Source organism: Anarhichas minor, unplaced genomic scaffold (assembly GCF_050575085.1).
Source record: "Anarhichas minor isolate MPS153535 unplaced genomic scaffold, ASM5057508v1 ptg000002l, whole genome shotgun sequence".
Taxonomy (NCBI): Eukaryota; Metazoa; Chordata; class Actinopteri; order Perciformes; family Anarhichadidae; genus Anarhichas; species Anarhichas minor.
In genome coordinates this window covers 2,955,956-2,981,253 of record NW_027466448.1, presented here as the reverse complement: position 1 = coordinate 2,981,253, position 25,298 = coordinate 2,955,956, and the positions used below count along the sequence as shown (strand labels likewise).

The window sequence follows — 25,298 nt, the reverse complement described above, 5'->3', positions numbered from 1 at the left end:
CCCACGAAAGCATTATGGGCTTTGGATTAACCATTATGGAGCCAGGGCAACATTTTTTGTTGCATAATAAAGATAAGGAAACATGGCTTCGCCACTTTTGTTGAAGTTCTATTTCCATCTCCGAGTGGCACAACGAACTGTATCAAGAACATTTTGGCACTCGTGTGAGAAAAAGAGCAGTGCAGTAGAGGGCCTCTGTTAGAGCGAGCCTTATCTTCCAGTCTAGATAAGGTCAGTTGTAAATGATCATATGAGGAACTTGATCAATTCAATTCAACACACCACTGCAGAGTGACTGTGTGCATGCTTCTGTGATTTATGCAGTGTATAATATTGAAGATCAGTCTCGCATATAATCAGAGGAGAGGAGGGCAGAAGAACTGTATTATCCTGATTGAAGACTTTACCCCAAACTCTTGAGGCCCAGAAGATAGTCATCTACAAACATCTGGCCACCAGCTCTCAGATTGTGGGCCCACAACATTGTCAGCTGATACGACCCGGCCTTTGTTTACACTATACAACAGCGGGGATGGCCTTTGACGGCTTATCAGAGACCGGATCTGCTTTACTAGATGACAACGCCAGAGTTTTAACGCAGGAGGAACATTCTCTGTATTTCAGCAAGCAGGCCGGAGAACAATCATCTACCTAATGTATGAAACAGCTGCAGAGTTTGTATCTTAACATGCTGCATGCTGTCTGTGGGAACATAAAGCGGGCCTCCACTTTCAAGGATGCATAAATATGTCTAATTGTGTTTACAGTCCGAGTGGTTTTGGTCCATAACCGACATTGCAAGCTGTCATTGGTGCGTTACAACCACAGATATACATCATAACCTGCAGGCTTGTTGTGATTTCCCCCTGAACGTGAATTACTCCATGATTTCCTGATGTTTGTTGATGTTGACAGCATTCCCAGAGTACCATTCAGTATAATAAAATTACATAAATAAATAAAGTGGAGGTCAATGGATGGACCTGCAGGGATTCCCCGAAATCAAACCTAGAGATTAACTCCGCATCCACCACAAATATTAACAGGATTAAATTACATTAGAGTTAAATGGGGGGGGGGGGGGGGGTAATCTGATTAGTGAAGTGGTGAGAAAACGAAAACGGCGATTTGTTGACCGTACAGAAGACTAATCCCTCGTCCGTCGATGCGCTGCTGAAGATGCTCCGCAACAAAAGATGCTGCTGTTGTTGTTGTTGCAGTGCAGCTGTTACATTGTGATATTGGGAATGGCAGTAAAAAGTACAATAGCCCCAGGTTATTGGCTTTCAATTGTACCAGGCTGCGTTATACAGGATATTCTAGAGAATCGATAAACTGGTAGCCAAGCAACATTGAGAACGGGCAGCCGTGTACCGTACAGCTGTTGACCGAAAACACAGACAGCTGCTGAAATCTCTTGTTAAGGTTCAATGTGGACACAACACTTAACAACACGGGTACAGTGCAGGAAAAAAAAGGCTTTAACGTTAAGATTTATGTTAAAGAATGCACAGAATTAATGCAAGACTCAAGTCGGGACAGCGTCAGAATGGGACCTCGGCGCTACGCAGCTAGCATCGACGCTAGCATGCCGTGTGGGGCCCCGCAGACAGCAGCAGTAAGTTGCGCAAACAAAGAGCCTTACCTGGATTACTGTCGAGTCAGCGTCTCAGTCAGTGGTGTCCAGGTAGTGGGGCAGGGTGCTACTATCCCAAAATATATATGTCGGGAAGTGGGCATTAGCTGCACAGCTTTGCTTGAGTTCAATATGGGTTCGCTAGTGTGTTTAGCAGCGAGCTAACGTTGCCCCCCTTAAAGAGCAAGTCGAAGCTGGCCCATTACGCACAATTCTCCTCCTCAGCAAACCGTCCTCAAGTTGTTCAGCGTCGTCGTCCCCACGATCAAAAGTATTTACTTTACTCAAACCAACCGACGGCGACAGGGGAAAAAAACGCTCCTTAATTTGGTTAACACTTAATGACACAAAGCATTAAAAAAAAAAAAAAAAATCCAAAATGTCCACGACATTCACAGCAAGGAAATACAAAAAGGCAAAAAATGCCAACGACCTCCGACAGAGCGAAACCTTTTCATCTAAAAGTGTGCCGCACCCAGATGTTTTCAGTCATAATTTCTTTTTTTTTTCTCTCTCTTTCAATCGAGCAGCTTTTTCAGCAGTCGTCCGACGCTACATCGAGGCTGTCTGAGAGCAACATGGAGCGGTGGGTTTCTCTTCCCTGCGACCTCTGCGCCTGCATGGAGGAGTAGGCTGGCCACCAGAAGTCGCCTTCTCTCGCTTCCACCGAGCCACCCAGAAGATGATGCGTTCGGTATCTCGCACAAACACTTCACAGTATCGCCCTCGATCGATTTCCTTTCCCTCTGATTAGGTCACGGATCGGTATTCATCACACAGACTGGAAGTGGGCAAAGATAAGACATTTTATTAAATCAATCTACATGTGTACATAAAAGGCGTTTTCATCATTTACAAAGCCTTCATGGCAGCAATAAGTACATGGTTTTAATTAATAAGAAATAGTCATTTTACAGCGTAGAAGGCGTTACGCCAACGATAACATACATGTTTCTGTCTTATGTTGAAACTCACATACCAACATTTGCTATCACGTGGCGCCCCCTGGTGTATAGGATAGAACTATTCCTTGCATGGGAATTTTAATTCCCCAAAATACAATGTTTTCTCCCAATAGACTGATTCCTTTTAAAGGAGGGAACTAATATAGACATATTGCCGGCATTCTCAGTGAGGCTTTGTGAGCCATCTTGCCGTAAAACATTTTTAAGATCCTCTTTGTGCTTTTCACATTTTCAAATCTTTCTGTAGCTTTGACATAGCTTCCAATCACTACATCTGTAAATATATATACATATTAACATTTTTAGTAACATGAATACAAATGTAATGTCTCCCTCAATCCTTAAGAGGGAGTTACAAAACAGCTGCTTGGTTCTCAGGGTCACAGTATTGTTCATTGGCGTCTTACTGGGACACTTGAATAGAATAAAGTCGTTTTTTAATGTTTTAATAAGAACCCCCTGTGTGTTTGTCACTATGACCAGTTAAATGTCTGCTCTGAATAAGGTAAATAATGCATATTATCACGAGGACCCTTCATGATCAACCGCACATTTGAACAAATGTCGCCAGGTAGAAATCAAGTAGAAGGACTTAAACAAAGTAACATGTTTTCTACTGATGTGGACTTGCATCCAGGAAATACAAAATGATACATTGCTTTGACAAAAAGACTCTTAAAGAACATATGAAATTACAGCGTCTGTGTTTTCTGTGACTTAATCAGTCCTTTGCACTGAAAGAAGGCATCCTGACATGGGCCACGTCCGAGGAAGGTCTTCAGCATGTCCATGCCGTCCACAGAGCCCCCGGCCTCCAGAATCACCCTTCTGTACTCTTTTCCAACCTGATAAAAGACATTTTCCACAAAACAATGAGATGTATGCTTACAAGTTTATAGGTATATTTATACATATATATATGGTGTATAATAATAATCACACCCACCTTTGGATTCATAACACCTTCCTTTTTAAAACGACTGAAGAAGATGTCCATGGAGTAGACTTCACTCCACAGGTAGCTATAGTACTGAGCATCATATCCTCCAACCAAGTGGCTGAAACTGGCTGTCATGTTGGTACCTGCAGAAAGAAGTTATTTGTCATCACATCAAAAAGGTCTTTGTTATGACCTATTAACACGTTCCAAAAAACACAAAAAGGTCCTCTGCATGTGTTTCATAGAGGAAATTAATTATTATTATATTTCAACATTAAGGTTTTATTTTTTTTTCCGCCCTCATGGGAGAGGATTAAATAAATACTCTCAATTCTCATCACTAATACTGATGTTACAACCAACCTGGTGTAGCAGGAACACCCAGGATGTCCCGGTAGTGCTTTGCAAACACCTCAGCTGTGTCTGCACGCCGGCTGGTGTGTAGCGACTGGTCCACTTTACCGAGGACTACCTGACGCAGGTTCATCAGTCCTGTAGAGGATAAACACGTCAGCACTCTTGAATTCTGTATGTATTCTATGGTTAGATGTTTTTTTTGTTTTTTTTGTCTGACCGGTGTTGGCGACTCTGGATGCGATCAGTTTGTCGAGCAGATCGTCTGGGATCGGGGTGCCGTCCTTGTAGTGGCGAGACATTCTCCTCAGAGGCTCCTTCTCCCAAACCCAGTTCTCAAGCATCTGCGAAGGCACCTCCACAAAGTCCGTCTCCACCAGGGTTCCACTGAATTCTGAGAAAGTGGTCTGACAAGAACACAGGAAAAGTTCACGCTCCATCGTTCTAATCAATATACAGACACGCAATATGCAAACACAATGAAACTGCTGATGGCCTACCTTGGAACAGAGCTCGTGCATAACATGACCAAACTCGTGAAAGTAAGTCTCCACTTCATGGTGTTGGAGGAGAGATGGACAACCTTTTCTGGGCTTGGTAAAGTTAGCCACCATAGCCGCCACCGGAAGCCGGCGTTTTCCATCAGGTCCTCTGCAGCCGGGCTGGAGCCCGAAGCAGGCGGCATGGCCGTACTTTCCTTCCCTGGTGGAAGATAAGCTCGCAAATGTCACACGGCCAGGCTGATATATTACAAAGATCAAGGACTGATGGTGGATAAACTAATGAATCTATTAAAAGGGAGACACCCAAGGCAACATTTTTTTGTCACCAGTCAATTTTGGGCCATTTTGCTTCTATGACACGTGTTCTTTCAAAACTTCAAAATTGTCTTAATGTAAGTAATGAACTGGGGAAGTTTCCAGGCGATATCTATTAGTTACATTCTTTCCCCCCATTTCTCAGTAGTGTTTTGAAAAATGTATGTCACCTTACAATACATATCTTTAAAGGTCGATTTCTCAAAATGTGGAGTTTTTTCTCAGACAAATCTCCACTTCAGTAGCACTTACATACATCCAACTTTGTTCAGTTTCATTCCCATCTCTATTCTAAAGGTTATTACAGAAGGGTTTGTTCATAAGTAATTCATAACCTGAGCTAGACAACATTTTATTCCTAAAAACATGGTGAAAATAGTTTTTTTTTTTTAAATCTATATTGACACATTTTCCAATTTTGGGAGAAATAAAAACTCCTTTGAGAGACCTTTGACTCAGATATGTCAACACACTGAAACAAGATTTTGTTTAACCTGGCTGTATGCAAAGTTCAGATTTCTGTTCTGAGAATGTATGTAAATCATCACATATTTGATAAGATAACGCATCATTTGCATATCTAAACATACATTTCCCATTAGTGTCGTCACTTAATTGATTGACAGAAAATAAAAGGAAAAAAAAAAAAACAGCAATTTTGATGAATTCAAATAATTCTTCAAGCAAAAATGCAACACATTCCTTCGTTCCAGCTTTACAAAAAGCTTTGGGATTCTGTTGGTCGGAAAAAAAAACAAGACATCTAAACAAAGAATAGAAAAATTACCAATGAAAACAATTGTTAGTTGCAGCCCTAAAGTGACCCGTTCTCTACCTTGGATGCAGGTCCAGGTAGAACTGGCCGATCTGCTCTCCTGTCTCAGTGTCCTGGGCTGAATAAAGCTTGACATTTTCGTGCCACACATGAGCACGTTCCACCTCCGTGTACGTGAGACCCAGCAGCTCCTGGTAGATGCTCAACAGTCCTTCCGTCACCACGTCAAGCGGGAAATACTCAATCAGTTTGTCCTTGTTCACAGCAAACTTGCACTGCTCCACTTGATTCATGTAGTAGGGTAAGTCCCAGGCATTGATCTGTGCGTCAAACAGGTAGCCCTTCATCAAGCACTCCTGCTTCTTCAGTGCAAGAATGTATTTCCTCTCCTTGATTCCAATGGGCTTCAGTGTTTCATAGAATGTGTCTGTAGAGTGGGGAGAAAGAAGTCTTCATAGCCAAAGACACACAGCTCAGATATGTAGACTGTGTTTTGTCTCATAATGAAATGTCGGTCCTTTTTTTTATGTTTCAACTTAAAGCACAGAGTCATGACTCCCACTATTAATTTCTATACCCTTTTTAATCATCAATTATGTCCCTTCTAAACAGATTTGTCCTTAAATAACAAGATACCGATACCTTTTCCCACTTTGTGATATATGACCTTGATCATTAGCCATACTTCTATATACGACTGCATATTACTGTATGTACACTACATATGAGAGGAATGTAGTGCAGCATTCACCACATGCATGAGGTGGAGCATTTCTCTCCTCTAGTTATTCTAGTTCCCTTTTCCTTCATCTCAAATTACACACGCGTTGCATGTATGTGGCCGTGTGTGTGTGTGTGTGTGTGTGTGTGTGTGTGTGTCCGAGTGGAACCATGTCAAAGGGGCCATACCTAGAAAGTCAGACACTTTGCTTGCATTCTTGGCCATGTTAATCTCCAGCACATAGTTCGCATGGCAAGTGTAACCAAGTAAGTCTGCGGCCTTTGATTTCAGTTCTATCAACTCTTCAAGGATTGCTGTGTTTACCTGGAAAAAAAAGAAACAAGATAAACACATCAGCTAGTGTATGCAATATGAACATTTTACACAATATCTAATTTTTCTCATAAAATGTATAATATAATGAGAAAATGCTCATGAAAAGTGCTTCAATGCTTCCTTTCTTATCTCCTTTAGCATAGGGAACACTGGACCACCCTGGACCATAGAAGGAAAGGAGATAATACAGATAATATCCACCTTCCCAGTCGGACTCTCTGAGCACCGTGGTTGTCTTTTCCTAAGTCCTCATGAATTCTCCTTCATATCTTTCCTTGACCTCATGACATTTTCCATCCAGACTGACTTCTTTTAATAAAGAAGTCAGTCAGTAATTGACCTTTTTTTTCCCCCCACCATTCTGTGGGCCACTTCAGCCTAACCGAGGCGGCTCCTCCTTGTTCCGTTACTCCCCGCAATAGTTAAGTGATCCACTGTAGCAAAAAAGCGGTCAGCGCTAACCACCTGGTCAAATAGATCGCTTCCTGCTTCACAATAAAAGCCACTTCCTGTTTGACCAGTTGAATGCTTTTAATGTGCCAGCAGCAGTAAGAGTGGTTTGCATTAGCAGTCATTTATTACAGCTGATACAGCTGTATGAAAGTCAACGGTAAACAGTGAAGCTCATATCAATGAGATCAAATTACAAACAGTAACGCTGGATTACGTGCATACATCATTTCCTCTGATATCCTTGTGTGCAAGTAGGCAACTTGAATCTTGAAATAAGTAACATAAGTATAAGTAACAGTATTCCTCCAGATAAAGCTGCAGGTGTACATGCATCAACTGGAGTTAATAACAGACAGATCTCGCTGTGTTCGGGGAAGTGTCGGACACACGGATGTATTATCAGACTCCAGTTACCTCTTTACACCTGCTGTGAAAAGCGGTTTCCATCTTCCTCCTGGTCTCAGGGATGTGACACCTCTTCATCAGGGGGTAGTACTGGGGATATTCAAGTGTCACTATATACCGCCCATCTGCTGCCTTGTCCAGTCCATTGAGATAGCTATCAGCTAGCCCACCTTAACAGAAGAGGGCAACACCATCAGTGAACTCGTCAAAGCATATGTAATAATACCAGACTGAGTTTTATGCAGAATAAGCTTACCCAATTCATGCTCAGAAAAAACAAGAAAGGTATTGTCTTCATTCAGATTCTGGTTAAACTCGATGGAGAGTTCACTTATACGCTTGTAGGTTATTTTTATTTCCTTGGGAGAGAAAAGAAAAAGAAGAGTGAGCAACATTACATTCGTTTTCTAGGATGTAACATGATTATTGTAAAATTACAGTTTGTGGTCCAAATGTAAACACAAGAGTAGCCCAATAATAAAACTTCAAAATAAAAGGCTAGCCTTTGTTACGACTTCAAAATTGATCAAAATGGTCAAAAGTAAAGTAGCTTTCATAATCAGATTACCTCTTGTATATCTTTAGACAGGTGCAGTCCTTTCCGCTTGCCTAATGTAACAAGTCTGTCTAAGAATCGCTTTTCTTCAGGTGAAAGGTTGTCTTGGAGCTTTTTCTGTTAAAAAAAAATAAATCACACAGACAACCACACTTCTTTCATTAATTCCACGGTATTTATGATGCATGTCGGCCAGCTACTCCTGCTTGGAATAATATTTGGCAACGGTTAACTTTTGACAGTTTTCATATCAACCTTGCGACATAGTAAGGCATACCTGCAAGGCTGTGATTCGCTTGAACACATCTTCCCTCATACTGATCTCCACGTCAAACTCGGACAGCTTCTTGTCTGCCTCTGTGCTCGCTGTCCGAACCTCTTTAGAAGGACAAACGTACTGGGGGAAATCAAGAACATGGAGCGATGCTACGGGAACAGAAAAATAAAACAAGAAGGCCCCATGAATGTTACTTTGTGCAAAATTGGGAAATGTATGCAGGAAAAATAGCCTGATATGTTTTTTTTTTAAAACAGTTATTTATTAACAACAAATCACATGGAGACTTTTAGCAACTTTTAACCCAAACTGTCTGTCTGGGACTATTTTCAGCTGTGGAAGAATACACATTTGGTGCCGTAGTTAAAGGGAAGGTTTCCCACCTTTTATGTGGATGCCCAATCAGTGCTGATGGAAAATGTAGTCAATGGACATAATAAAATCCTCAATGCGTGCTCTGGCTTTCTTTTTTTTTTTTTTTTATGCATTTGTTGACAAGAAAAAAATGCAGACTATGGCCAGACTTCTATAACACTTACATGCATAATCCAGCTTGGCGTGAGCCAAGGCTTTCAGGGTGTTTTCAACGGACACATTTTCTATCTGTAGAGATCCAATGTCATCATAGGCCGCCTTTACTCTGTTTATCAGGCCATCTGTCCTGGTGCGGATGTCATCTGGGGTCAGGTCCCATCTCAGTGCGGTTATCTTATTCCCTGCCTGGCAGCAGTCTCTGGCAGATATCATGTACCCATTCTGGATGGTCATTCTCAGGAGAGGTTTGGAGACGCTGTGAAGAATCAGACACCCCCCCGGTTAACCTCAACGTTTAAAAACAGTACTGCAGCCTCAGATTGGATTTAACAGGTGGCACTACTGTAAGCATACATTCTTCAAGGGCACACTTAGACGTGCCCAGCATTTCTACCATGCTGAGTGAGTGGTGACCTTCTTTCCACTTAGTGTAGAGTTTCATGGCATGGCAAGCCTTTAGAAACAAGAACATAAAAGCATGTAATAATTTGTAAGACAGCTGTGGCAAATCGCTGCCAAAACGTATAAACATTTCAGTGATTTATTTTGTTTAGTGGGGGCAAGAGGCTAGCATTTCAATATATTTTTTATGACTAAGAGGTGCTAATAAAACAAACAGAAAATAATAAAATGAAGATAGTTCAATGTAACAAGCTGCACTAAACATCCTGAAGCATACCTGCAAAGCGCTCGGCAGACTACAACTCTCAGCGCGCACATGTCAGCGGTTTCATGCGGTTTTTTTCCGTGCACAACAGCCAACAACACTTCCTTCTGCTCTTACTGTGGCTCAGTCCGACGAGTGCAGCGGTCTCCCCTCTCCCCCAGAATCGTGGAAAAACGCTCCTTATTTCCGCTTTTGAGGCGCAGGCGCAGAGGAAGATCGAATCCGACACAAGTCCTCATGACGCCGTAGCACCAGACAGCTGGAAAAGAGCTCAGGTAGGTGGGCGGGGGGGACACATAGCATCCTTTGACACAATGTTATTTATAAATTGGCTTGCTGGTGTTTGAAGGTTGGGTGAGCGGGGGGGGGGGGGGGGGGGGGATATGAGGTCGACCTTTCTTTCCTCTCCTCGCGCCTGGTTTGCAGCCGCGTTGACAGAGGGTTGTGATGGTTTTAGCCAGCATCACACGAGCTGCACAGCGCGCGAGCCTTGTTTTTCCAGACAAGCTTTAATATATGACAAACTCCTACCAGCGTCATTGGTGGTATTTCCTCGAATGCATTGCATATATATATTTTAATTATAATGCCTGTGTGAATCTACATATCGTCTCCCATTATGGTATTACATCACAGCTTCTGCATCACTGCGTTTACGTGTGTCAACACACACTGAGGGAGGAGTGGCTGTGGTGGCCGGACCCAAAATGAACGCAACCACGAAAGGCATCAGCACGTGATGGTTATTTAAGGAAGTGTTTTGTATCTGTAAATCATCCTCTCCATATCAATCCAGTGGGCTGGCCTTATTCGCCCCTGCTGATACAAACATGTGTGGAACTGATTTGGTCAGTCAGACAGAGAGAAAATAACAGATTGCAACATCCAGCTTTTAAATGGAGATATGCTTTTTTTGTTGGTATAAACAAGAATCATTTTGCGTTCATCCTCCTGTGAGTTGTCTTGGAAACAAGAACCAGATGCACACCAGCATCCTTTCTAGTAGTATTTGTTGGATGTAATAGAATAATAACATGGCTGGTTTAATAGGCTGCCTTGAAACATCTGGCCGGGGACAGCAGATGGAAATTAGCCTCTCTGGCTAACTCTGGCTCACTTACAGTGCAACTGGTGATTAGTGTGCATTGTCCCTGAAAAATAAATAAATGTGTTCGGGGGTCCCCTCGGCAAAAGAAATCTGCTGTTGAGCCCATGTTGTGGTAATTTGTTTTAATACCACTTTACTTTGGAGTGGGTACCATGTGAGCGCAGAGCTCCACTATATTACGAGCCCATCAAATAAGCTAAACTGCAGGGTCAATACATCAGTTATATACAGTATGTTGTGCAAATTCCTGAACTAACCAAAAACCATTTGTGGGCATTGTGCGAGTGATAGTCCAGCCCTGATTATTAATAGATAATAACTAATTACCCATGACGATGGTTGATAGTTGATTTCAATTTAATAAGCCATGAAAACCTCCATGTAACCACATGCCTCATAAATAATCCCAAATAATAATGGTAACCATTTATAATAAGAGTACAAAACAGGTGCTTGATTAATGAATAATGACTAATGATAGTTGAATGCATGAATTTAAATGCTCTGGAAACCTATTTTCTTGATCACCTTCTTGCTGTGAGTAATGGAGTCCTACACGAACACACAGTTTTCTGACAGAGTTCGAACAGTTCGAACATCCACGCAGTCTTGATGAAGCAGATGAACAGAGTTATGAATAAATATAATAATCATATTAATCAGTACCAAAATGTTTTTTCTTCACTTTGATTTCTTCTCATTCACCCAAATGCATGTCCCTTTCTTTGTAGATATAATCCGGCTAGTTTGGTGACATGTAAATAAATGTATGTATTTATTGATGAACCATTAAGTGCAAACTAATCACAAAAGACTCATAGTGACTTGATCATTTTTTGATAGCCACTCATAACACTGTTGTTGTCATGTATTAGTTATGTATTACTTGAGCATGGGTTGTACACCCTTATATAAAGTGTCACCCTATGAATAATACAGTCATTTTTTTTGTGTGGGTGCCTTTCTGTTTCGCTCCAAACGACGTCCTGTGCAGCAGATTCAAGGTAAAATGGCAGTGGAGAAGCGTCTGGCATTCTCGATTGTGCAGTTCCTACGAGATCAAACACATTGCGGTGCTTTGAATTCTGACGAGCAGGAGAGCCTCGAAGGTAGGTCAACTCACTGAGCACTTGTACTTTACAAATATGGGACACTTGTTCTGTCCGAGTCAGAGTATAATATGCATATGTTCTTATCTCACTATACTGATGAACAGAGAATAAACAGGAGCAGGTTTCATCTTCAAAAAGAACTACAATTGACGAGGGATTAGGGTACGACGTGCAGTATGTGCGGTGGCGTGTTTCATTCTATTCGAACAGGACTTTGATTTCTCACTCTGAATGTGCAGCCAAGCTCTGACTCACCATAATAATACTGTTGACTCCACGACCAATTGTTTGGCTGCTACCTTAAAAATCTAACAAATGTAATTCATATCGTCGACGTCATCCTGTCACTGCAGTCGCCGTGCAGTGTTTGGAGACAACCTTTAAGATCAGCTCCAGTGACTGCCACCTCGCTGTGCCACAGCCTCTGACGGAGATATTCCTCAACTCCCTGCTGAAGGTGGGTACTGCACGGTCCACGGGTTCCCTGCTTCAACGTTCTCTCATCATGTACGGCTCTTATGAACTTATTAACTCAGCTTGTACAGCATCAGTGAATGTTGCGTTCTCCACAGTCAGCACTATACACTGTTCTCATGGCAGACATTTTGACTTGTAGATAACATTGCTATCACTATATCTTACTTTAAGGTGAGCCAGTGCATGCCTGGCTGACTGGCATTGGTTATTGGCACGCCTATATATCATCCTTAAATAAATGAGTTGCACCTGTGCTTTTCCTTCTGTCAGGTCAAAATGTCCACCACAACAACAACGCTTTGTTTAGAATGATCATTTCACTTCATGATTCTTGTATTTTGCATTTACTTAGAATGACAACATTACCATACCAGAGACCTCCCCGTCTCCAGAAGACACCGAACGAGCAGAGCAACTCAAGAATGAAGGTAATGTTAAAACTCTTTCATTCTAACTCTAATCTCATTAAGTCTGATACCTGTACCCTCTGTAACACCCCTTGTAGCACCATGAAGCGCTTATACTCAGACTGTTGGATTAAAATCAAACTAAACAAACATCTCAGATAACAATCAGGATAAGCTTGTTTTTAGAGGAGACCTAAAAGAAGACACTGACACAGACCAAAGAACTCATTTCTTTGGGCATCGCAAAAGCTCCGCCCCTTTTAGTTTTCAGCCTGGACTTAGGGAGCGATAGAAGACCACTGACCGAGGATCTGAAACTACGCAAAGGTTCATCAGTGATTAAAAGGATGAAGAATTTTAGGATGATAAAAAAGCTACTTCTATGTCTTTCTATGTGTAAACTCTGTAAACATTCCAATATGTTATTTTTAGGGAACAATCACATGAAGGAGGAGAACTACAGATGTGCAGTGGAGTGCTACACAAAGGCCATTGACCTGGACCTGAGAAACGCTGTGTACTACTGTAACAGGTACAGCAGGATGCCATGTTGACGTCATTTAATGTCAGCCAGTGATGAAGGTAAGCATGGGGTCTGACTTTAACACTCTGCAGGGCTGCAGCTCACAGTAAACTGGCGAATTACACAGAGGCAACTGTTGACTGCGAAAGAGCCATTGGGATCGATCCTACCTACAGCAAAGCGTATGGCAGGATGGGGTGAGTTTTGTCGGGTTTTTTCAACAGAAATCTGCCCTATAATATTTCACGGTGCGTCAAAAATGATGTGTGTCCTTTTCAATGTGGGGCTCCAGTTTGGCTTTGACAGCCATGAACAAGTATCCGGAGGCAATTACCTACTTCAAGAAAGCTTTGGTATTAGACCCCGAGAACGAGACCTACAAATCCAACCTGAAGATTGCAGAGCAGAAGCAGAAAGAAGCAACCAGCCCAGTGAGTTAAACTGTTAACTGTATTTTCCTTATTTTTATGTGATGTATTAATATATAATATCCTATTAAAGCTCACATATATTACAGAGCAATGTCTATTTTGACCTTTGTCTGTGAATGTGCGCCACAGATTGCTGCTGGATTGGGATTCGACATGGCTAGTTTAATCAACAACCCCGCCTTCATCAGCATGGTAGGCACGAGTCCTAATATATATATATATATATATATATGTATATGTATGCACCGTACATAAAGAGCCTGGCTGTGTCATAAAGGTTACTGCTGACAGACAGCTGTCGTATGCTTGTTTTGTCGCTGCTAAGGTTAGACCAGATACTTTCCCTAATTAGGCCCATGAGTGACAGTTAGCCCGTTAGTCACCCGAGTTATTGTCTAGTGGAAAGGGCCGTGTCCGGGCCCCTGAGAGTCCTGACTCGTTAAACGATTGACACATTGGAACGTCTGCCAAGCCAAGAACGCTCCTGCAAGCATGCCTAAAATCACAAGATACACATCTAAATCAGATAGCATGTGTATGATTGTTTTTGTTTTTCTCACAAAATTGCCAACGTGATCAGAAATGAATTGTCCTGTTCATACATTTGTGAGAGACACAGTGGATTAAAGCTCGGATTTGTGTTTACAGGCCGCGAGCGTGATGCAGAACCAACAAGTTCAACAGCTGTGAGTGTTAAAAGGAATTGACTGCATTAAGAGTGAAGTGTACGTTTTAAAACATTCTTTGACTCCCCGTCACCGTGTCACTGTGCGGTCAGTATGTCAGGAATGATGTCCAATGCAGTCGGGGGTTCAGCAGCAGGAGTGGGTGGACTGTCAGACATTTCCAGCTTAATTGAAGCGTAAGTACAATCAACTCTTAATTAAATGGATTAAAATGACTGCTTGATTATAGAGAGTTTCATATGAGCTGTACATGTTTAAATATATGATATTAAGGGAGTAATTCAACATTTTGGGAAGTTTATAGTGATCAGGTGTGTACGGTAATATAAAGAGGGACAAAAAAAACACTTCCTGCCGACAATTCCTGCATCAAGTGGGAGAAACTTGATTCGGGGTCAGTCCCTCTTGTTCTATTCACCCCAGCAGGCGTTTTCTCATCTTTCTTTGTGTGAGCTTTTGTAAACACAGTTCTGTCATCTCTCCGTCAGGGGACAACAGTTCGCCCAGCAGATCCAGCAGCAGAACCCAGAGCTCATCGAGCAGCTGAGGAACCACATCCGGAGCCGCTCTTTCAGCGGCAGCGCCGAGGAGCACTCATGATCTCCTCAGGTGTTTCTATTTTATTTAAAACCAAAAACCATAGCTGATGTTGTATTAAAAAAAAAAAAGAATATATTTGCATCATTAACATTCATTATTTTTTATTTCAGTCCCTCGGTTTTTTTTTCCAAGGAAGGGCAACCATACGGCGCGATTACAATCTCTACACCCATTTCTTGAAATCAAATCCCCGGCATAGCTGGAATGAAGAGACAAGGATGGGGTCGAAGGCACTTTACTGTGACTAAAGACTCCGGGGTCGGAGAGGTGAAGGCCTAGAGACTGGCCCATGAAATGAAGCATCCCACACATGTAGGGCAAAACACATTGTAAACACCTAATCATAAAAAGAGCCAAGAACTCACTCCGCCTACTGAGGGAACATGAGTAAATTATTTCTTCAGCGCTTTTACATTTCTGCAGAGATCGTGTTTTATACGTGCTGAAAATACTGTCCTCTTCATGGTTCAAGTTAAGGATCCTTGTGTCTAGTCATGGCACTGAAGAGGGTGAGGGAGGAATGTACTTTTACAGCATTGCAGGGAACATCTCAGCTTTTTCTGATACAATAACCGGAACACATCAGATTTATATCGCATCTTGTTGAATATTATTTTTGTAGACAGAATACGCGTGTTATAATACTCCCATCACTGCTTTTCATTGAGTACTGCTCAACTTTTGATTAAGACAACTGTGTCATTGTATAGCAGTGTTTGCGGCCTGCATTATGTTGTTATTGCACTTTAGAAAAAAATAAATATCTCCCCTTTAAGCATATTTAATTGTTGATTAACTCGTGACAGAGTATACAGATTGTTCATTTTGCATGCTCTTAAATCTGGTATTTGAGATCAGACGCTTTATGGAAACAAATAGGTATGCTAGGGCAGCACAACGTTTTGTCTAAAACTTGTGAATAAATATCTTGAAATTGAACTGTCACACTCATGCTTGGATTTGTTCTTTTCTGCCATTATTATATGAAAGACGTGCGACGTCCTTCGTGTTAAATACTATCTTTAAATAACAGGTAAGGATCAGTTTGATTCCAAGATCTACCCGACATCCAATAAAATCAATTTAGCAGACTCACACTTTAAAGGGGAACGCCACCAATTATTAGAGAGATGGGTCCATGCTGCTGAAGCATCTTCAACCTGCTTATTTGAGGAACATATGCTTAGTGCAGTCGACAGAAGTTCCATTAAACAACACAATATAAAGTCTTTACAATAAAATGAGGATTTGTATGTGTATGTCATTTTTAATGACAAAACCCACCATGGACACCATGATGATCAAAGACTCCAGAGATTTCATTAACATTTATGCACATTTGCGTCATGATTTTCAGAAGAAAGTGATTTATATTATTCACAATTCATTTTAAAATGTACAGTGTTATCCCCTCAGGTTGCAAAAAGAGTGAAATGTCAGAGTTATGTGCAGAATTCCACTGTTGGTCCATTCATATCTAAAATGCGAGAAAAAAAAAAAAAAAAAAGCGACATAATATTCCTAGCACTCATTGCTCGTGTAAGGGCAGACCACACACACTTGCGCGATGTCATCGTATTCGTACGTCCTCTTCAGAAATGTGTCCGTGAGTCTCAATCCGGAGATACTCTGAAACAAGGACGTGAAGAATATTCGTGAGCAAGAACAGCGCGAGGATATGAATCAACAGCTTTTTAATTTTTCTTCTAAAAGTCTAAATCATTACCTGCAGACCCTGGACGGATGAGAGGAGCATGAGGGGCAGAGAGAGGAAGGCACCTGGACTCAGCTTCCCCAGCTGACGCCCTGACACACCGCACCAGTGGATGGACCTGGTGTTACACATCTCCAGCACCAGGTCCATGGTTCTTTCGCTACAACAACAAAAAAGGTGTTTACCGTTGCTGGGTCATGCCTGTAATTCAGCGATTTCATCATAAGTTGGACTGGGGATTTTTTTTACCTGCAGTTGGTGATTTTACAGATAATGTCAAAAGGTTCTTCAAGGTTGACCGTGTCAGGAATCATCTCCAAAGACAGCCTGATGTCTCCATACCCTGGAGCCTGGAAGATACAAAATGAAATCAGGGGGAAAAAACAGAGATTCTTTTACCGCGGCAGTGTCGCACACATTAAGAGAAGTATCCTAATACCATTCTTTGCAGCTGACTGGTCTGCAGCCTCCCTCTCTCCCCGAGATTGGTCTTCCATACGATGTCGAGCTTCCCTATCACCGTCACACCCTTGATGACGCCGGCCTTCTCCGCGTACTCCGGCTTTGGCTTGAGGCAGTACAGGTACTGCCGCGTGTCCATGGGCTGCAGGTAGGACATTTTGCCAAATGTGGACTCTCTGGCAGTGAAAAAAGTTACGAATGAGAAGAAAAAAAAAAGCTGACGGCAAATACGTCAACGAGGAACTAAAAGTGCTTTTACCCGTCGTCTCCGCTCGCGACCGTGTTGAGCTCTGTGACGTTATACATCATGGAGGGCTCCAGAGAGACCTTCTCCATGAACATCGGTGAGGTGGTGATGTTCTGGATCTGAGCCTCCAGGAACACTTCATCCGTCTGGATGCGGAGAAGCCGGAGGTCACCAACTAATATCTTTTGCTCACAATTCTAGCACAGTCACATAACCTCCAAGGCGAACTGAGCAACACATCAGCTTCACCACTAGGTATTAGGAAGGGTTGGGCCTTAAAGGGGAGGTTCACATTGGTTCATGTCGGTCCTATTCACATGGCCATATGAGCGTTTCAAGAGTTGCTGATTGCTGTGACTTTCCTCCTGTCCATACTGCCCGTGAAGCGATACCTTACCGACAACATTTTAAGAGACGGGGGACAAAATCCACAGCCCTAAAACAAATGCCTTCTACAGTTTGACCAAAGCCAATATGATGCATATGCAGATCTGAACTTTAAAAAAGGACTGTGGTTTTTGTGCCCCGTCACTTCCACTGGAGCCGGATCCTCTTCAGGCCGGTATGAACAGGAGGGATGACCACACACAACTGTAACCCTCTGAATGCACATATGAGCACGAGAGCAATGTTTTGAGATGAAATGTGAACATAACCTTTATTCTACTCGGTGTGAGAGTCATGTAATGGATCACACGTGTCAAATAAGACTCAGAAGACAAACTTGAATAAGCATTACGTCACATCAGTTGGATTCTATGAAGTTTGCTCAGTGTACCTTCGAGGACATAGTTAGTGCAGGTGCTGACCAGCGGAGTGTACAGTAGGGGTTGCACACTGACAGATTTTGACCGATCCACAGTTCCTTCAAAGTGATCTCTCAAACATCAACTAGTTGTGTTTTTATTTATTCAGCGACGTATACTGAATAAATTACTGTTCTGCTCTCCAGTCACGTTTATCAGCTTGTTGTGGAAATAACAAATTTACAAATGACTTATTCAAATACTATACTATCGAATATATTAGCTAAAAATATGACAAATGTGTCCTAACTCTGAAAATACTTTAAATTCCACCACCCAATGAGTGATAATCATACCCAAACCTGACGTGTTTATCAGTTATTAACATTTAAAAGTAAAGTAACTTACGTTTACGGCAATAATAAATAATGCTACAATAAAACACACTATAACTATATATATATATGTATATATATATATATATATATTTACTTGGATAGTTCAAACAATAGCTAACCTAGGACTGTAGGCAACTAGTTGATGCTCTAGAAAAGTAACTCTCAGTGGTCGACACAACTGTCACAGCTGGAGTGCAACCTCTACTATACAGTAAGAAACAATGCGAGAGAAGCAGAGATTAGTCCATGCCTTGCAATTCACAACATAAGAACTGACCATGAACCGTTATTGTTAAATCACAGAGCTTAGCATCTTTGTTCCATGCAAAGCCATTCCAACCAACACCCTGAAAACCACACATTTTACGACTTATAATCAAATATATTTCACCCAATGGTACATGATTGGAACCAAGAAGTAATCTGGGTTTTATAATCACTGACAATAAGAACTTCATTGGCCTGCTGCATCGCTCCTTCAACCCAGGAACACAAAAGTTAAAGAAATGAGATTCAAAAGCATCTGTGCACATTAATTCACGTCTGTTACGTCTGAGAATAATCACAGTGCATACTCATCATTTGATGATAAACTGCATAATCAATGCAACTCCCGCCCACCACAATCTAACACCACAAACTTCAATTAAAAAGTCCAAGCCCTGTGTAGGATGAGTTTGCAAGAAAGCATGAGCGTCCAAAGAAAGGGCAAAAGAAAAACAATGGAAGGTTCATGTCGAGGTGGGAAATAAATCAACGTAGGAACGTCACTCGTTTATCTTTGGCAATCTAGATTTCCATGATTGGTGTACTCCTTTCCATTCTTCTACTTTGCACCTTTCTATTGGCCCCAGAAAGACAGTCTGCTGCACCAAAGAGGATGAAGAGAAGCTAACGTTCAGCAATGAGAACAGAGGGAACAATTACCACAGAACTGAGGTCACTCTAATGGAGAAAATAAAATACAAGACATAATAAACAAATGAAGTTACATGCCAAAGATGATGATAATGAATATTTGCACACGGCTAATATAAAAAGCTACTGGTAAAATGAGGGGAAAAAAAGGAAAAAGCTTGTTGCCTCTGTGAGGAAAACGCTTGATCTCCAACTCTTGAAACTATAAAGATTAACAATATGTTGTTTTGTTTCTGCTAAGTTGACATTACTGGAGGTACAAGGGTTTTCCAGGAGACCATTCTTATACTAACTGCCCCTATTAGCATATGGAAACGCTCCTAACTATGAAATGAAATATGATATGAAGCATGTTGTACGCTACAGTAACAACTTGCATGTCATCCAATACAGCTGTTTTTGCATAACGACGTGGTAAGAGATGGCCGTGCAAACAGTCTGTATGATTGTGGTGATGGTATTTGCAGACTCACCTCTGCATTGTAGAACTTTGTCTTCACATCCAGCGGCTTCAAAACCTGATTGAGAATAGATTGCAAAATGAACGCTGTTGTTTTCTCACACTGTACCTCCATTCGGCAGAACAAATATATTTATTTCACTGCGAAAACGACAAAGAAATTGGAATCTGAGGGTAAAACGTTGCAAATGTTGCTAAAGGGAAGGGAAGAGGGTTACTGTTGGTTCCCGAACTGAGAGCCGAAGACTGCAACACTCTGGATCCACAGCTGGGATGGTAATTGCGTTGGCTGTGTTGTGGACCTGTGACATTTCTCAGGTCTCCTCCAAGCTCTCACAGGGGCTGACCACTGTCATCTAATGAGAAAACGCTCAAAATATGACTCACCTGGAATTTGAAGAACTTCCGAAAATAGAGCTTCTCCCCGTACTGAGTGGTGTAACTGACTGCACACACTAAGCTGGACATCGGAAAGAAAGAAAGAAAGAAATTCAGAATAAACACATTGAATAGTTTTTTAATCTGTGTGGAGATTGCTTCCCTGCGTTGGTCAGTTGGGACAGTTTCCCGGCACAATAACAAAAGAAGGGAGTGTAAATACTGTGGGGAACAACACTCACATGTGCGTTCCAATTTCTTTGACTTCGTGGTGGATAACGTCATCGATGCAGGATTCAGATTTGAGTTCTGCTACTGCAGAGTTTGACGCCGAGAGGTTGAGCCTCTGTGAGCTGGTCTGTAGATCGGCCTGCACACACGAGAGGAGAGTTGTGGGTAAAACAGGAGAGCAAAGGGTGTAACGAGTGTTGGAGAGGTCTTCTCTTACAGCACCTTCACAAGAACGTCCTTCACCACTTGGTTGCTGTCGTTGTGCACACTAATGTAACTGGAGAAGGTCTCACCAAGGAAAATATTTCTGTAGGAAGAGTCAAGTCGTTAAACTTTGAAACAAAAGTTTGCTCCACAAAAAGGACTCGGCGCTCATTGGTTGATTCTCCAACAGCTGATTAGCGTTAATTACCCAAAGTTCTGCGGTAATGTGAGCATCTCTCCCAGCATTAACGCCTCTGCTCCTTTGATGGTGGAGGGGTCCTCCCTCATAAGTTGATCAAACAAATCTCCTGTAGAGGGAAAGAACACAAAGAACTGAGAGCTGGAGCTCACACAAGACTTAGAACATTGAATAAGCAGCTGTAGCAAAGACAGAAGAAATAGAACCAACAAACCTAATGTGTGCACAGGTGATATCAATGTTTAATGCATATTCATATACAAATTGTTGCAAATGTGGAACTAATATCAATGAATTGAGTGTGTTGCCATCAGCTGACAGAGTCCCGGTCTGTCTGTGGACTGCGTAGATATATAAGATGTAGACACAGTTGGGAGTTATTGAAGTGTTTGAGTATTCTGTTCACTGCACACAGACAGAAATACAGGCCCTTTGAAGATCGGGTTAAAAAGCAGTCTGAACCAGAAGGGTTTTCATTGGGTTCTAATTTCTTTATGAATATTATAACTGTTACTCATCTACACATCTAGCTCTATTAGATCAAACATGGGATTCAACAAGCCATTCAGCTTTGGTTCCCCTTCCTGTCACATGCAGGTTCATTAGAATAAACCGCCCCCCATATTAGTACCTCCACGCACGGCTTGAGAACTACCTTTGCAAAGGTGCGCCATATTTTTCTCGCGAGCCAATCAGAGCCGACCCTTTTTCCGTCAGGGGTCTTAAAGAGACAGGCGCTAAAATGGAGCGTTTCAGACAGACGGCGAATACAGGTATACAGGTAGACAAACATTATGAGGACAAATAATGTGTTTTCTGAATATTTAAGCATTTTCTATTAGAAAGTATGAACCTGAGAATGACACGCTCCCTTTAAAGCTGGAACTCGATAGCAATAAGGGAAATGGTTTTATGTATCTAATGTCAAATTCAACTAATTCATCTTCGTGATCTTTAGGATAAGCCGTCAGCTCGTTGCTACTCTTGTAAAAATAGTGATCCTTCTGAGAAGTGTCATTGTGATTCATGGTTTGTTAGGAGTTCAGTTACCAGCGCAGCGTTCACATTTCTCTGTCATGTAATTCACCAGAGAGGGAAACACTGAACTGCTCAGCAGGAGACGGTTCTGAGAGCGTACAAATATAATACAGATGTGCACTGGATCTAAAGGAAATGCTAAAGAAGTAGGCTAAATACAGTTCAAAATGTATATGAAATCGGCTATTTTCATCACATTTTGTCTGTTTACCTTTCAGTGATAGAGTACATGTTTTAAAATCAAAAGTATCTAGAACTTTGTCAATAAATAAATTACAAATTTAGGAAAATTCTCAAAAATGTGACAGGCTACATTAAAGGCAACCAAACCTAGCATCATTACATCATTAATTATCATATCTCATTATTGCAGGAATAAATTAAAAGCATGAATGCACTTTTTTGTTCATTTCCTGCATACGTGTTAGTTTTATGACATTAAGATATGCGCCATTGTTCCCTCAAGTAAATATTTCAAACATGGAAGCGTCTGTTGTCTAGAGTGTTTGTGAAATCCTAATGCAACCACAACTGATGTCAGCTATTGGTTGAAAGCTGTATTTGGAGAACAGGAAAAGCAGAAGCAAAGCTCTCAGAGACACTAAAAGAAGAACTAAGACATCCATTCAAGCCTGGTGTGAGTCCTTATGTTGCTTTACATTGTGCACATGATTATGAAATGTTGACATAAACTCCTCATTTGTGTTCTGAAGCCTGGCTGCCTCTCAATCACAGTCGTGGATTTAATTCACTGGAATAGAATGCGAGTGTTGAGCCCGAGAAGTCTGGCAAAAACCTCTTGGATTCTTTTGAACTACCTTGTTGTTATACAATACATGCATGTAAAAACTCGCAATTGGTGAAAAAAAAAAATAGAAAATGTGTATTTTTGGAAGCTTCCAAAATAGATTTCTTTGTTTCTGTCATGCTAAGACTGTGACTGAATCTCTACACTTTCTTAAAACTAAAAACATTCATCTTACAATCTTAAAACATTACATCTTAAAACATTCTACACTCTACTTGTTCCACAGAACAAAGACACAATGACACTACAGAGACAGGATTCTTATGACTGCTGTGATCACCACAACAAGTTGAAAAGTCTGCAAATCCACAGAAATACGAAGTCAATAGATCCACAGCCATACAATCTTCATTTAAAAGTACAATGTCATGAAATAATACAGAAAAAAAGAGACACTAAATGCCTCCTTGTTGTCCGTACGTGGTGGAAACCCTACAAACAGCAGTAACTCTGTTCAGGCTTACCTGGCAGATCTCGATCTTCACATGTCACTGGCAGGTTTGTGAAGAGTGTCGGTTTTGTTAACCGCATCACTGCAAAAGTAAAGTGACAGCGGTCAGTGACTGGACACACAAGTTGGTTAGTAATTGCGGTGAGCATATCCTAGAGCCAGTAATGTCAGTACTAGGTAGCAATCAGCCTGTCATGTGCAGAGAGGCAGGTTTTATTCTATTGTAGAATTTTGCTGTAATGCAGAAATAGCCTTTGTTGTATTGCAATACATCTGTCTATCTATCTGTCTGTCTGTCTGTCTGTCTCTGACAGGATGGATGGTTAGTCTGACTGATTAGGCATTTGATATGAACTCAGCAGGGACGTCAACAGGAACATTTTAGCAGCTGTCAGCTTTCAACAAAAATGTAACAACATCATCTGGGGGCTTTTACTTATTGCATCTTAAAAAATACACACTATATGTACAACCTTTAACGGCTCAGAAGTTGAGTCAGCTGCTGTGGAGCATCTTTGCTAACAACAGCAATAGCTAGCTGGTTATATGGTTTACTTCTTGCTGTATTGTTGCTTAACAGCGTCATTCAATCTCAGTTTTGAGGTAAAAAATTAACAAGAAAAGTATTCTTTAAAGCTAAACCTGTCACACAAATATTCTTGGTTTTATAGTATAGAATGTAGGAGTTTAATAGCGTCTTAGCTAGCGCTATTAGCAGCTAAAAGACACAACAAATGACAACAGTGCACTGAAAGAAGTCTGTTTCACCCCTAAACCATCGTCTGGAATCAGATCATTACGTCTATTGCAAGGAAATTAACTACCTTTTAATGCAAGTAGGTGTTCCTGTTTCGCTTGATTTACTTCCATTTTGACAGGGGAAATTGTCTTTTCGGGTTATGTTAGCTACTATGCTAGCTGGTTGTTGTGACAGGTTAGCTTGTGACTTTCTTCTTCGTCTGTTAATATGGGACGCTCTTACGAGACTCTGCTGCCGCTCACAGCCAGGGGTGGGTACTACCAGAGCCGTGTAAAGAGAGGGTACGGTGGAAAAGAAAAAATAAGTACCTCCTAACGTCTTTTCCTAACCACTTTTCCTTGACCTCCATGAGCCGCCATTGCTGTAAAAGAAAAGGGAATTAATTGGAATGAGCGGAGATGACGTGACTCTCATTAAATGGCTCTGGTGTGCAGTAATCATGGCTGTAATAGCCACACCTTGCATTAATTTCACAGTAAACGTCTGAATACTGTATTATATTGTGAAATATCACAGTTAATTGTGAACATGTTAGTATGCTAAGGTTTGCATTTCGCTATGAAAAAAAAACATGCACAAGTGCAGCCTCTATAGGTCAGCATTCACTCCTGGATGTTTCACATATATCTGACCTGTTGAACAGCTGGTCACTTCAGACAGGCCACACATTTCTGGCTGGATACCACACACAAAACTGCACACGAAATGGCACACCTTTCTGGTAGAGGGCTCCCTCAACAGAGTGGCATGCAGCCCATCTTCTGACGAGAGAGGGTAGACATATCAGAACACATCCCTGGTACTTCTTTTGGTGTGATCTGGAGCCCCCATGCCTCCATGTTAAGGCACAAGTGTTGGAGGGGATGCTTTGAAAGTAATACTTTTAGTCAATGTTGAAATGTTTATATATGTATTGGTAATACTAGGACTGGTTGACAACTTTTAACCAAATGATGGTTACATAAAATATTCCCATGCATCCACGACTGGATGTAAATAATATGGAAAGTTGAAATCATAAGCCATGTATGAAGAGAAACAAAATATTATAAAGTATATTAATATTCTCACTTCTTTCATTGTTTGTGCATTTATTGTAAAGGGTCAATATTGCTTAACTTTGTAAATTGAATTTTATATTCTGTTTTTAGGTTAACTTTGTACTCCAACTTTGTAACATCTGCCTTATGTCTACAGATGAAAAAGAGCCTCTTGGTTAACTCTGGCGCATTTACAGCAATGTTTTTATTAATGTGCACTGTCCCTTATCAAATAAACCAATACATATAATATAAATGGCAGTTAAGTCTGATTATTAGACTAATACAAAGGTCAGGCATTAAAAAAAAATGTATATATGTATCATATATATTGTACTCAGCAAAGTCAGCAGATTCCCTAGCTGCATAACTTTTTTTCCCCTGTACAATATCGTATTAAATCTATCTTTAACTGAAATTGTAGTACTGATAGTTTCCATCCACTAGGTGGCAGCACACTACA

General features: G+C 41.2%; 4 protein-coding genes across 7 annotated transcripts in view; 1 reads left to right on the top strand and 3 right to left on the bottom strand.

The window, feature by feature from the left end:
- Positions 1 to 1,990, bottom strand: part of erbin (erbb2 interacting protein) — a 44,639-nt gene extending 42,649 nt beyond the window's left edge. For all 3 annotated transcript variants that reach the window (XM_076083411.1, XM_076083438.1, XM_076083432.1), the window contains exon 1: positions 1,646 to 1,990. The gene's annotated coding sequence lies outside the window, so the exon portion shown is untranslated. The remainder of the gene's footprint in view (positions 1 to 1,645) is intronic.
- Positions 1,991 to 2,131: 141 nt separating this feature from the next.
- On the bottom strand, positions 2,132 to 9,490 carry nln (neurolysin (metallopeptidase M3 family)). Its single transcript, XM_076083444.1, has 13 exons — positions 9,450 to 9,490; positions 8,776 to 9,026; positions 8,237 to 8,385; positions 7,972 to 8,076; positions 7,660 to 7,762; positions 7,413 to 7,573; positions 6,398 to 6,533; positions 5,549 to 5,915; positions 4,396 to 4,597; positions 4,116 to 4,302; positions 3,905 to 4,033; positions 3,548 to 3,684; positions 2,132 to 3,446 (listed from the first exon to the last, which is right to left on the bottom strand). Exons 1-13 carry the CDS (start codon positions 9,488 to 9,490, stop codon positions 3,294 to 3,296), a joined length of 2,121 nt encoding a protein of 706 aa, XP_075939559.1. The 3' UTR covers positions 2,132 to 3,293.
- A 127-nt stretch (positions 9,491 to 9,617) lies between these two features.
- sgtb (small glutamine rich tetratricopeptide repeat co-chaperone beta) lies at positions 9,618 to 15,720 on the top strand. The gene is made up of 12 exons (XM_076083292.1): positions 9,618 to 9,712; positions 11,540 to 11,654; positions 12,011 to 12,114; positions 12,487 to 12,562; positions 12,974 to 13,073; positions 13,157 to 13,261; positions 13,357 to 13,495; positions 13,625 to 13,687; positions 14,144 to 14,181; positions 14,274 to 14,357; positions 14,670 to 14,790; positions 14,892 to 15,720. Exons 2-11 carry the CDS (start codon positions 11,555 to 11,557, stop codon positions 14,779 to 14,781), a joined length of 921 nt encoding a protein of 306 aa, XP_075939407.1. The 5' UTR covers positions 9,618 to 9,712; positions 11,540 to 11,554; the 3' UTR covers positions 14,782 to 14,790; positions 14,892 to 15,720.
- On the bottom strand, positions 14,866 to 24,011 carry trappc13 (trafficking protein particle complex subunit 13). 2 transcript variants are annotated; one of them, XM_076083108.1, is made up of 13 exons: positions 23,860 to 24,011; positions 23,049 to 23,117; positions 20,748 to 20,847; positions 20,558 to 20,642; positions 20,347 to 20,474; positions 20,114 to 20,186; positions 19,740 to 19,784; positions 19,276 to 19,293; positions 17,217 to 17,350; positions 16,935 to 17,133; positions 16,745 to 16,845; positions 16,508 to 16,655; positions 14,866 to 16,410 (listed from the first exon to the last, which is right to left on the bottom strand). In XM_076083108.1, exons 1-13 carry the CDS (start codon positions 23,903 to 23,905, stop codon positions 16,303 to 16,305), a joined length of 1,254 nt encoding a protein of 417 aa, XP_075939223.1. In that variant the 5' UTR covers positions 23,906 to 24,011; the 3' UTR covers positions 14,866 to 16,302. The 2 variants fall into 2 exon arrangements, with proteins under 2 accessions (XP_075939223.1, XP_075939286.1); XM_076083171.1 differs by lacking the exons at positions 23,049 to 23,117; positions 23,860 to 24,011 and adding an exon at positions 21,394 to 21,470.
- Positions 24,012 to 25,298: the final 1,287 nt, after the last annotated feature.